Source organism: Dermacentor silvarum, chromosome 2, assembly GCF_013339745.2.
Source record: "Dermacentor silvarum isolate Dsil-2018 chromosome 2, BIME_Dsil_1.4, whole genome shotgun sequence".
NCBI classification, from domain to species: Eukaryota; Metazoa; Arthropoda; class Arachnida; order Ixodida; family Ixodidae; genus Dermacentor; species Dermacentor silvarum.
In genome coordinates, this window is record NC_051155.1 from 163,334,975 (window position 1) to 163,347,630 (window position 12,656).

At 44.0% G+C, this 12,656-nt stretch overlaps 1 protein-coding gene across 1 annotated transcript in view; it reads left to right on the forward strand.

Moving 5' to 3' along the window:
• The first annotated feature begins 352 nt into the window (after positions 1-352).
• LOC119442014 (importin-5-like) overlaps positions 353-12,656 on the forward strand; it is a 38,400-nt gene continuing 26,096 nt past the window's right edge. Inside the window, exons 1-5 of the mRNA XM_037706716.2 lie at positions 353-511; positions 7,465-7,738; positions 9,153-9,255; positions 9,421-9,517; positions 10,820-10,924. Coding sequence (XP_037562644.1) covers positions 431-511; positions 7,465-7,738; positions 9,153-9,255; positions 9,421-9,517; positions 10,820-10,924 — 660 coding nt within the window. The 5' untranslated portion in view covers positions 353-430. The remainder of the gene's footprint in view (positions 512-7,464; positions 7,739-9,152; positions 9,256-9,420; positions 9,518-10,819; positions 10,925-12,656) is intronic.

A 12,656-nucleotide genomic window follows, 5' to 3' on the forward strand; every position in this document is an offset into this window, starting at 1 on the left:
ATTTTGACCTTCAGTGTGACAAAATCAAATTTTGTGATTTCATGTCTCGGTACTGCACAATAAGGTATCAGGACGCCGTAGTGGGAGTGATCTATAGAGTTTCTCACTATATTATGAAGTGAAGGGCTCCCAGCTATAACGAACAGCGCGGCGGCTTGCCTTTTCGAAGGCCATTCATCCTTTTGCCGTACTGTGCACTATAGAAATCTAGTAACGGTGCACTAGTGTACACTCTACCAACTCTGCGTGCTGTCGTAAACGAAAAACACGAGGTGTCACGGCAGTCGCTATTGCGATTCTGTTCCGTTGAAGTTGTTTTGTGGTATCGCCGGGTCTCGCTTTCCGCACTAGGTATTTCATGAGCAGCCTCTCTCATGTCTTTTGCCTCCGGTGCGCGCCGTGGCCGCACGCCGTTTGAGCAGTGCCCATCATGGAACATGAACAAGCACAGTTTAACGCACTGCTTCAGAACCTGCTGAGCACAGATAATGAAACAAGAAGCAGCGCTGAGGTATGAATCGCTTTGCTACTGACTGTGTTACCTTCTTTGCTTTGCTGTCATACAAGAAACGTGGACCTGGCCACGATCCTAAAGGCGGGCTTGATAAATTCTTTGGTTTAAGGGACGAAATTATTTGTTTCATTTCGTTACTGTTCGCGATATGCGCACCACGACGCGACGTGCGAGTTATGTGTAGTCTTTTGGCCTCGTTGCTCCAGTTCTCTGAGCAAGTCATTTGCCGGATGCGAGGCGGGAAAGGAGCACGTTGTTGCGCTGCCTCCGAAATCTAAGCCTAACTGACACGGCTTCGTAGTTGCGGTGTGTATTTTAACTTGCATGGAATACAGTGGAACGTTTCCCCCGTTTTGGCGGTGCGATGTAACAGCACATAGTTCTCGTCGCCAGTCTTAGGATTTGATCCCAGATAGTGTTTTCCGCTGTCGCATTAATTCGCCGCCCTGTCACATTGCCCCTCCCGTCAGCTGTCTTGTATGACTTATGCGTGTCTGCGCATTGCTGATTAACGAGATCGCAGGAAGAAAGTGAAGTTATAGTGCGCAGAGCACACGTGGAGGTGGAATAAAGTTAATGGAGGAGTGAGAGAGATTAGCTGGGGTGTAAACCATTAAAGATCGTGCGCAGTTAATCCGGATGGTGCCGGAACACGTTGTCGTACTCTGAAGACGAAAATAGAATTATGTCAGCTAGTTTGTAGTATATTGACGAGTGTTCACAAGTGCCGATTAGGACGTATACGTTCGGTATCTCGGTTATTAGCTGCAGCCTTCCCATTTCATTGCCCTATGTAATGTGGTGAAGCATCATACAAATAGTTCGCAGCAGAGCTTCCTGCACCTGAGTTGTGCTGCCGTTTTCCGGAAGAAGTTGATGCTGTAATGGCATACCCTGTAGTACGAACCCTCCTTACCTGTTTAAAATGATTTGTAAGCTTGACTCAAAAGTATTTAACCTTCCTTACCTCTTAAAACGTTCTGAAAGCTTGACACGAAGATATTCAACACGTTGACTAGGTGCTGCAGAATTGCTCAAAAAAAAAAAAAAAGAGGGGGGGGGGGTTCAAGCACTCACGTGCTGTTCTTCTTTACCTGTGGGCACTTTTAATGAAGGGGATGCAACTGTTGCACAGAAATTTCTGTTGTTTAGACAAAGAAAAAATAATCCCCAGCCAGTATACTGCATAGTGGACTGTTCAAAAATGGAAGTTTTTATGCTGACAATACACAGATGTAAAATGCAATCGTGACACGGCTATGCGCATAACAACACAAAAAACTAAAAGCTTTGAGAGCGTAAGACATAGAAGCAAACTCTGAATCGGGCCCTTATCATGTGGGCATTGATAGTGTTCAAATAAGCACTACCTCGCCCAAATTTCAGCTCACAGGAATACCTACAAATTTTGAAGTTTGTGGTTGGCAGGTGCACAATAAGTTCAAGCAATTAGCCTGAGGAAGAGCTGAAGTGTGGTGCCAGTTCATATTGTAGTGGCTTTCAGTATGTCTATTGTGACTGGTAATAAAATTTCTTGCCTTGTGCACTGTAAGGCTTAGTTCATTGTTAAAGCTCTGTCTGGCCACACAAGCACATTGGGGAAATGAGAAGCTATTTAGCTCGTCGATGCATAGTTGCACGACACGAAGGAAACGCATGATGATACACATCCAAGATCAAGCACCAACGAGCCTACATGCAACCATTTATTTATTCAGCTCAGTTAATGGCAGAGAAAGACTACACAGCGGGAAGTACTTGCTGTTCAGAAATAGGATATCTTGCACCTTAGGGGGAAGCCAATTTCTTTGTAGAAGTTGAGATCGTCATGCTCATTGCTCTGCAGCATATTGGCTGCAAGCCCTAGTTATTCCCGATAATTTTTTCCAGATTTCTGGGTTAAAATTCGTGGTGAAATACATAAACAGGCATGCATTAACTTGTCTTGTGATGCTAAAAAGCGAATAGTTTCTCTAACTCCAAATTTTCGCACCTATTGCTCCTTTTTTTCCAACTGATGAAATAGTGCACAACTAATCGGGATGCGGCATACGAAATGAGTTGAAGCGATTGCGCAAGTGCCAATTCCACGATGGCCCGCCCGTCTGCTTGGTTCATCACAGCTGGTCGACCAGTTGCTCTGCTTTTTGTCTGCTGTGTCTGTCACGAGATGCTGTCATTTAAGTGAAGTTGCATGCGATGTGCTTTCTATTCAGGCCTCCTGCGTCAACTTTTAGGGTGGGGCAATGCCATATAAAAAGGTTTGTGCATAGATACACAGGCTGAAAAATTTGATGTATGCTAGCAGGGCCTTGGCAGATGATATAACCTCTGTTATTGCTGTCCACTGCAGTGTGGCAGCTTCGGCTGCAGTTTGGGAGTTGTGTTGACAGTAAGCTGGTGCAGAAGTTGGCTTAGCCATTTTCATGGGATATGAATGAATGACACCTTTGTTGGGAAGGCTGGTGCTAGGGGAATTCAGGTATGGGAATGAAAGGGAGGGGTAAACAGATGGTCAGTCAGCTGATCTTCGTGAGTCTCACATTCTGAATTTAATATAAAACAGTCTGGGCTCATAATAGCTTCATCTGATTTCAAGTTCTTGCTTCATTTAAAAAAATTTATAGCTCCTCTGGATTCATCGAAACCTTTACTAAAAAGTGGCTTGGCATTATACTTAAAGTCAAGGTGACTATGCTTTCAGAGAAACTGGTGGTTGGAAGTGCTTTCCATCCCAAAAAGCACTCATATTCTCAAAAGACCTTCTAAGACCATTGCCCTGTGCTTGCCAAATTTCCCAGTTATGGCACTGCAATGTGTGTAATGCATCACATCTGCCAAGCACTAGATCAGTTTTCTGAATTTCTAGAAGAGTGATTCATTAGAATTCAAAACTAATAGTTATGGTACAGTTATCTCTCCTTTTTCTAATGTTTTGCTTTTTTAAAAATCCTCTCTGGTTAACTGTTCCAGTGGTAGAGGTAAGCTCCCAGTCAGGATTTGGCAATGCCTGCCATATGCACTCCAACATAATTTTATTCTGTAAATTTCTTTCTCATGATCAGTCGGTGAGTAATTGACCTAGATAAACATACTCATTTACAGACTCTAGGGGCTGACTGGCGATCCTGAATTCTTGTTCCCTTGCCAGGCTATTGAGCATTATTATTGTCTTCTGCATATTCATCTTCAACCCCACTCTTACACTTTCTCGGTTAAGGTCCTCAATCATTTGTTATAATTCGTCCCCATTGTAGCTGAATAGGACAATGTCATCTGGAAACAGAAGGTTGCTGAGATATTCGCCGTTGATGCTCACTCCTAAGCCTTCCCAGTCTAAGAGCTTGAATACTTCTAAGCATGCAGTGAATAGCATTGGGGAGATTGTCTCCTTGCCTGACCCCTTTCTTGATAGGTAACTTTCTACTTTTCTTGTGGAGAACCGAGGTTGCTGTGCAATCTTTGTAGATATTGCCAATATATTCATGTATGCATTCTGTACTCCTTGGTTGCATAATGCATCTATAACTGCTGGCATCTCTACTGAGTCAAGTACCTTTTCATAATCTATGAAAGCCATATAGAGAGGTTGATTGTACTCCGTAGATTTCTCTATTACCTAATTGATGACATGGATATGATCCATCGTAGATCATCCCTTCCTGAAGCCAGCCTGTTCTCTTGGTTGGCTGAAGTCAAGTGTTGCCCTGATTCTATTCGAAATTATATTGGTGAATATTTTATACAATACTGAAAGCAAGCTAATGGGTCTATAATTCTTCAATTCTTTAACGTCTGCCTTCTAATGGATTAGAATAATGTTGGCTTTCTTCCAGCTCTCAGGTACACTTGAAGTCGTGAGGCATTGCGTATAAAGGGCCGCAAGCTTTTCAAGCATGATATCTCCTCCATCTTTGATTAAATCAACTGTTATTCCACCTTCTCCAGCAGCTTTTCCCCTGGTCATGTCTTGCAAGGCCCTTCTAACTTCATCGCTAGTTATAGAAGGAGCCTTTGTATCCTGTTCATCACTACTTCGAATGAAAGTAGCTTGGCTGCTCTGGTCTCTACTATATGCACTAGCAAACAAATTTATAGTGAATCATTATTGAAAAAGGAGAACATAGTGGTCTTTAAATAGCACCACTATATTAAGCTTTTAGGGTACCATTATTCATAATCGTACATCAAAAAGAACATCACCATTCATCAGGCAGGTACTTCTGAAATGTCATATAAGCAATTCAGGTATAGCATTAACTATTTTCTTTTTCCTTCTACGTGTTCTAGCTGTTCACCTTTGAAGGTAAATTGCTGTAATATATATTTAGTTACTGTGTTCACCTCAGTTCTATTGCAGGACTAGTTACCAAAAAGAAACAGTAAATGGAAATCTTGTAAATTATTAATAATGGCAACAAAATGTATAATGAAATAAAACAATACTTGCTAATTTTGTGTGTAAAGTTGGCAAAGAAAGGAATATTACCCTAAATTGTAGGGAGGCCCAAATACATACCTGCCAGTGCTACAAAATTTTCGTATTTACGAAAACTGGTTTGTTCTACAATTTTACAAATATTGCATTAAGTTCTATGACAAATGAATTCTGTTCTTTAGAACAATTTTAAATGTGTTGAAAGATGGGGTGGGGTAAGATTGATCGAAATCTGGGGAAATTGTGGTGCTACCTGAGTTGCCCTTGTGTGGCAGCGTGTGTGGCAGCGTGGCATACAAGTTGCCCTTGTATGCCTGTGGGGTACTTGCTTAGTAGGCCAAATTCACTACAGCAATGTTGCTGAAAAAAGTGATTGTAAGCTAAAAACAAGTTTGTTGCTGCTTGTGTACTGTATCTAAAGGTAAATCATTGTTAATAAAGTGTGCATGTATCGCGCAAAAGGTGTGTACTTACGGCAAACTTTAAAAAATGCGTGGTATTCCCTTCCTCCCTCATGTGCCTGCAAGATAGTTATGAATTAAAGTTCACAAGTTGGAAGGTATGCGAATGTGAATTAAGGTTTATGTGAAGATTAAGTGCACATTCTCACTTGTGCAGTCGGGAGTGGTGGCTCAATTTGTGCATATGTTGCATAATACAAAGGATCTACTGAATTTAATGAAATCTGCACTCTTTGGCCTTGGGGCTAACTTCAGTTTGTATTAAACTTAAAGGTTGGCAAGAGTACCTTGACTGCTGAAATGGAGATTTAAACATGCTCACTTGTGCAGCACAAAAATGTGTAGAAGTACGTTTTTTTGGCACAGCTGATGACTTATGTGTACGAAAGCAGGGGTCTATGATTGTTAATGAATTTTTTTGGGCCACGAATACTAATGCGCATAGGTAATGAGCATACGGTTAACAACCTATTACTTCAGTTTTCAGGATTCTTCTTTCATATACCTGTGTGATGGAAGAGTCCGAGGGGACTAATAGCTTAAGCTTTCTGTTTGCTTTTTTGAATATGTACGAGAGAGAGTGCAGTGAGCTGTAGTGACCTTTGGAATGGTACTGTAGCTTCATTTTGTGTTCATTGCATATCCACTAGCTTGGGTATCTTCCACACCATATCTTGCCACGTTTGGAGGATTTACTTTTAGCTGAAGGAAATCACTTATGGGAAGGCTATACTTGGTAGAAAGTTAACAAATGCAATTGTGCTTTAATTGTATCTAAAAAAAAAAGGAAGCTTCAAGCCAGGACATAATTAGGACACAGTCATACATTGAAATAATTTATATTTTAATGTGAATGGCATCCTTGGCATTGTCAGACCAGCTTTCTTTCCTTGTGTCGGACTGTTTTCGTGAAGCACCCAGAACCGACGGGAGCACCAGGGTTCTGCAACATTATGCGGTGACATCTAAGTTTTCAAGAAAAGTTGAATAACTGACCCCTAGATGGGAATTGCTTCTGTCGTTTGGCTGAAATAAGAGTCTTCATTTGAGCATGCTTAACGAATGAGTTAAGTAGAAAATAACAGCTATATTTGACAGTGCGAGATTCTTCTCGAGTGCAGTTCAGCTGTACTCAGATTGCTCCCAGAATGCTCTAGAGGTGCACATTGCGCTTGATGCGCCCTAGGCGCTAATTTTCAGAGACGCACAGTGAAGTTTCGTGTGGATTGACAAGCACATCTGACCCATTCAGTGCACAATAATTTCATGTTAATCTCAAAATAATGCTGCATAATCGCGTTACCTGGACACACATCGTAGGTGAGTCCTGCCCCAACTTTTTTGTTTTGAAAGGCATCAGCTTCCTTTTGCCCTATGGTTCCTCCTGCCAAGTGTATTGTTGCTGTGCCATTATGACACAAAGCGGAAGTGTGTATTTCCAGTTACAATGCAGACTTTTTGTGCTGTGAAGTCCCATGACGGGTAAAAGTCTACCATTTCTAATGTCTGCTGCTGTTATATTCTTTTTCACCCTGATAACCTTAATGTTGGTCTATCCAAACAAGAGGAAATAACAAGTAAAGTTGGCATTGGCAACAACTTGAGGTGCCATAAATATCTACGTTGTCGACCATTTCAGCTGCAGCTAAAACTGTTCTCAGCGTGGCTTGCAGAAAAAAGTGTGCCTCCGCAGGGGCTTAGCGGCTATGGCGTTGCGCTGCTAAGCACAAGGTCGCAGGATCAAATCCCAGCTGCATTTTGATGGTGAAATGCAAAAAAAAAAGTCGGTGTGCCATGCATTGGTGCAAGCTAAAGATCCCCAGGGCAGAGTCTCCCACTACGACGTGCATCATAATGAGATTGTGGTTTTGTCACATAAAACACCCGAATGTGTGTGTGTGTGTGTGTGTGTGTGTGTGTATTAGAACCAAGTTGAATTTTTGGTGTCACCACCAAGTTAATCTCACCAGCAGATTCCACTCTGGTATTTTTGTAAGGCTTGCAAGTCATTGCAAAGCCAGAACTCTGTTAATATTGGCTTGCCTTTGCAGACGGCCTACGATGCTATTCCTGCCAGCAACAGGGTGTTGTTCCTGCTTGGAGCCATGGGCCCCACTGCAGGACCGGAGGAGATGCGGGTGCTGGCAGCTGTGCTGCTGCGGCGCCTACTGTCAACCGAGTTCGAAACCACCTTCCCTAAGCTGCCGGTCACTAACCAGCAGCAGATCAAGGAGCAGCTGCTGCAAAGCATCGAGAGTGAAGCAAGCAACATCATGCGTAGACGATTGTGCGAGTGTGCAGCTGAGCTTGCCCGCAAGCTGATTGGTATGTACCCCAAGACATCTTAAAACTGCAGCGCGCACACAAGAAACGAGGACAATAAGGCAAAGGTAACAGACCAGGCGCTGCCTTATTGTCCTCATTTCTTGTGTGCGCGCTGCAGTTTCAAGATGAATAGCCATCAACTTGCCCAACTTCAGTACTTTTACAACCCCAAGACATCCCTGCTGTGGGTGTAGATGTGCACATGTAGCAGAAGGGCAACTGTAGCATTGTTTTCTTCTAGATTGCCACGGTAATTTGCAGCTACCAGGTCTGGCCCTCTTTATGTGCCTTTCTTTTTATCGTTTTCTATACATTCTCAGTCTTGCACAGTCAATTTTGGTTAATTCGCCCCTGACGGGACTGTTGAAATTGATTGAATTACCCGGCGAGTTGTTTTAAACAAGGTGCACAAAAAAGGGCACGAAATGCACTGTTCATTCACTTTGTAGTATTTTCCCTATTCCAACTTGAAAAGGCCCCCGTATCAAACATGCACCCACTTGATGTATCCAGAATGGAAAACTAGCATAGAAATTTCATTAAAGCTCCTAAACAATGTAGAAATCTAACGTGCAACAGTTTCTTGCAAGAAAAATGTACTATAAGGGTCTGACATGTGTTGCACAATGCCGGCTGCTTTGCTGAAATCAGCTTTGCCGCACTACATATGAACTTCGCGAAGGCAATTTTGGTATTGTGTGATTGCAACGCGCAGACAATTTCTGACCCAATTGTCGTGGGAAAAACAAAGTGCATGTTAGAATTGGGTGAATACCATAATCAGGGCATTGTGATCAATGGTTATTCCTTGAAAATATTCCTAAGGCAGGTTGAAAATAGGCGTTTACTATGGGAGACGACTTGTTCAACACATTCAATGTCCCATAAGCACCGCCGAGGCAGACGCTGTCACTAAAGCGATCACCATGGGGTTCAGGTGCGTGCGTGTGTGCTGACTGATCAAGTTCGAAATATCCGGTGAAAGCCGATTTAAGGATTGAAATAAAGTTTGGGCCCATAAAATTGCATGGGCGCTGGTCGGGATTGAATTAACCGGAGTTTGAATTAATGGAAGTCTACTGCAATGAAGGCGTGTGCACAAATGACCCAAAAAGCTATACGGACAATGCCGTTTTTGAATGTTTGCAGTTATGGGTGAAAGAACTAGCATTTATGCTGGCGTATTAGAAACCTGTCACATCATATGGTTACACCTTTTTTTGTAATCTTTCACATGAAACATTGAAACATACTTCATGGCATGCACCTCTGCTTATGTATGGTTAGGAATACATACACTGCAGAGGTATGGCAATGATAACTACAAATCGGTGGCGTCTGTTACGTATTGGAAGAGTGCTATTTCCTTACAGTGATTGTAGAGTCTGCCATTTGTAGCTGCTCTTGTGTGCAGATGACGATGCCAACAACCACTGGCCAGAGTTTCTCAGGTTCCTGTTCCAATGTGCCAGCTCCTCCAACCCTGTGCTCAGGGAATCAGCCCTGCAGATATTCACGTAAGCAGTTTTACCTAAGGAGCTTTATTACTGATTGTGCAGTTGGGTTAGTCCTGCACAATAACATACACTGCTGTTTCTTTTTTATGAGGCCCTGCGCAAGGCTGTTCCAGCCCGTGTTCTTTTACAACATGTATAGTGATCCTATGCCTTGTTTCTTTGTAGATCTGTTCCTGGAATATTCGGAAACCAGCAGAGTCGCTACCTGGAAATGATTCGGCAGATGCTAGTGCAAAGCTTGGCCGACTCCACCAATGCCAGTGTGAGTTAGGCGCCCGTTCCTGCGGTGAGCGTCAGCGTTCTTGGCGTAACCGAGCAAACGAGCACAGCGAAAGATGAAAGCAAACGCGGCATGCAGCACGTGATAAAAAAAGCGGTGAGAGCGAAAGGGTGTGAGGTGGAAAGCGGTAAAGAGGGTGCAGCAGAACCATGAGGCTGAAAGCGGAAGAGGGTATGGTGAAAGGGTGAGAAGAAAAGTGTAGTGAGGCGATGATGGCTCCAGTGTAGTGCGGATTGTCCATGGTGGCGCGGCATCTGGGAGGTCTGTCGGCGGCGGCTTTTAAACTGCATTTAAACTGCTTTGCTAGCTTTGTTTGAAAGTATTTAATTGTAAGTGGTAACTTATAAAGAAGGTTCACTTACCTGATCCATTGTCCGGCTCTGTTTCTGTGTGGGGTCTCTAGCTACACATTATATTAACATCATGAGGATGTAGAGGATTCACGAGGATACAGAGCAGGCATGTAATCTGAACATGATAGTTTCTACTGCAGCAGTGCTTTGTAGATTCTGTGTGTTGTCATCTTGGGTTCTGCTTCGAAAATGGCGATACAGTGGTCTGCTTAGAAGGACAGTTTACCGATATTAAAGGACCACAATCTCAATGATTGCTTGGAAAGCTTGTCAACAAAACTTTCCATAATTGCAGTTGTTTCTGAAAGTGTTTGAAAATAAATTTAAAGCAGAATTATTTCATCTGCAAACTCGTCATAAGTGTATGGACATCGGCAATATTGATTAGAAGCAATGGTGATAGCAAGAGCAGTGGGGAGGCCTTTCGTGCTTGGGAAGCAGCGTGGCAACCTGCTCTCGCGGGTAATATAGTCCGCAGTTTGCGCAAGCCATCCATGCTTGCAGAGAGCAAAACTGTGACACGCACCTTGTTAATTTGCCTTCCAAGGTACGCCCTGCTCTTGATATTTGGTGTTTTGTTTGGCAGCATCTGCCATAACTGTTCTATTTCATGGGCATTGACTATTTCTAATGGTGTGAGAAGTGATTGCGGCCCGATTAGGAGAAGTAAACTTGCAGGAATGTGGCACACTGTTCGGTACATTGATTGTGCCGGTGAATGGAATTCGATACCCGTGTAGTAAAGCACACTATTTTTTCATGGGATTTCCTAGGAGACTGTTGCGACAGATGACATAGACAATAATTAGACAACCCAGGTTATTTATCTAGGATCAGTTGTATTTAAAAAAAAAGTTTCTCCTGTTTCTCCTTGGCATTGTACAGTCCGTGAGCAGCACTCCAGACTAGTGACATTTCTTTTTTTGTGCAGGTTCGATTTGCTGCTGTCAAGGCCATCATCGCTTTTCTCCTTGTGCATGAAAAAGAAGTGACCATTCAGCGAATGTTTGTGGACTCTCTGCCTGCAATGCTGCAGGTGAGTTGGTTACAAAAGGCCAGGTTTGGACAGTGTGTAAAGCACCTGGATCGTCAATGCCAGATGTCATATGTGTGGCCCTCTCCAACTGTTAATTCCTCCCAGTTACCGTATTTATTCGAATCTAGGCCGATAGTTTTTTTCAAATAATCACATACGAAACTCTAGGGCCGGCTTAGATTCGAGGATTTTAAAAAACGCGCCAGTTTTTAACTGAAACTGATAAATATGGTGCATAGTTAGCGCCATCTAGAAAAGTCAGTATCGCAGCCGCTACTAGCCGCGCCAGTAGCCAGCTGAAGTACACGAGCGACGTCGCCTTTTTGACCTGCGTCGTATCGGTAGTATCGGTATGGTGCAGCATCGGCGCGCGGTGTGGCGTTATCGTAATGGCACCAAATAGGCGATGCCACTATAGTGCCGCTTTCTAAACGAATACTGTATTTACTCGAATCTAACGCGCACTTTCAACACGACCCTAAATCTGCGTCGGTATTTCAAAATGGCCGCCTCGCACGCGCGTCGTGCCTAGCTACCGTAGCATGCGGAAGCTTCCTCCGTGTGCTGCAGTACACGTGCTTAGGCAATAGTCTACCGTCTGTCTTCACGTTCTCAGCGTCTGCTCTATCTATCAGCATGAAGTACCGAGTTCATCATGATGCCGCGTTTAAAAGGAAAGTGATCATCTGTGCGGAGACGGACGGAAATCGGGCCGCATCACGGGCGTTTGGAGAATCCGAAACTTGCGAGCGGGACTGGCGCCAACAGGAGAGGATTTTCGCCAGCAAAGCAATGCGGAACGGTTTCAGTGGCCCGAAGCAGGACGTAATCTGCGACGATCCACTCCGGCGATACGATCAGGCTTGGCCCTATCTTGAAAGCAATCTGCGACTGGTAAAGTCCGCCGCGCGCCGTGTTCTCGCCGCGTTGAAGCGAGAGGCATGCTAGCACGAAGGCGCGCTTCGTCTCCAGTGTTTTGACAGTTCGTTTCCGCGGTCAACGACCGAGGTGTGTTCATGTTTGCTTGAGCGCGCGTGACACCGTGCTTGTTAATAGCAGTCTACTAATTTGCTACCGCATTCGATGCATCGCCTTTCGGGCGAAACTGCGACTTGTTTTATTCATCGCAACATCAGTGCATCGGGTGGAAATCTATTTTTCCAAATTTTTCCTCACGGAAAACGGGCGCGCGTTACAATCGAGGAAGCGTGAGAATCGAGTAAATACGGTAGTTGTGCTAGCCGTAGAGGCATCGTCAAACGTTCAAACCGGGCAGAACTTCGGCATCGGTCTGTCGTTGGAGGGGGCCACGGGAGATGTTGCGTGCGCCGCAACGTGCGCTCCTTCCAAAAATGCAGCATCTCTAATGCGCTGGATGGTACTGAATATAGCGCACTGTTTGAAGATGTCAGCAGTAAGGAAGATAGCGACGAGGCTAGCAGCGATGGTGACATAGAATGAGCTCGGCATGTTCAAATTTAATAAATGCTGTTTCATTTTGCGAATGCTGTTCTCGCTTTTTCGTTCGGCCTACATTCGAGGTAAGTTTTTTTTTTTTTCGGACTCAAACTTTTGGGGGGTCGGCTTAGAATCGGAGTCGGCCTAGATTCGAGTAAATACGGTAAGTTGCCCAAGTTTATGCAACTCCTCGCCATAGAGCACACCAGCCTTTCCTACGTGGGGCGGCAATGCTGTGTATGCAGCCTTATGTGAGCTTAAGAGCCAGAGCCAT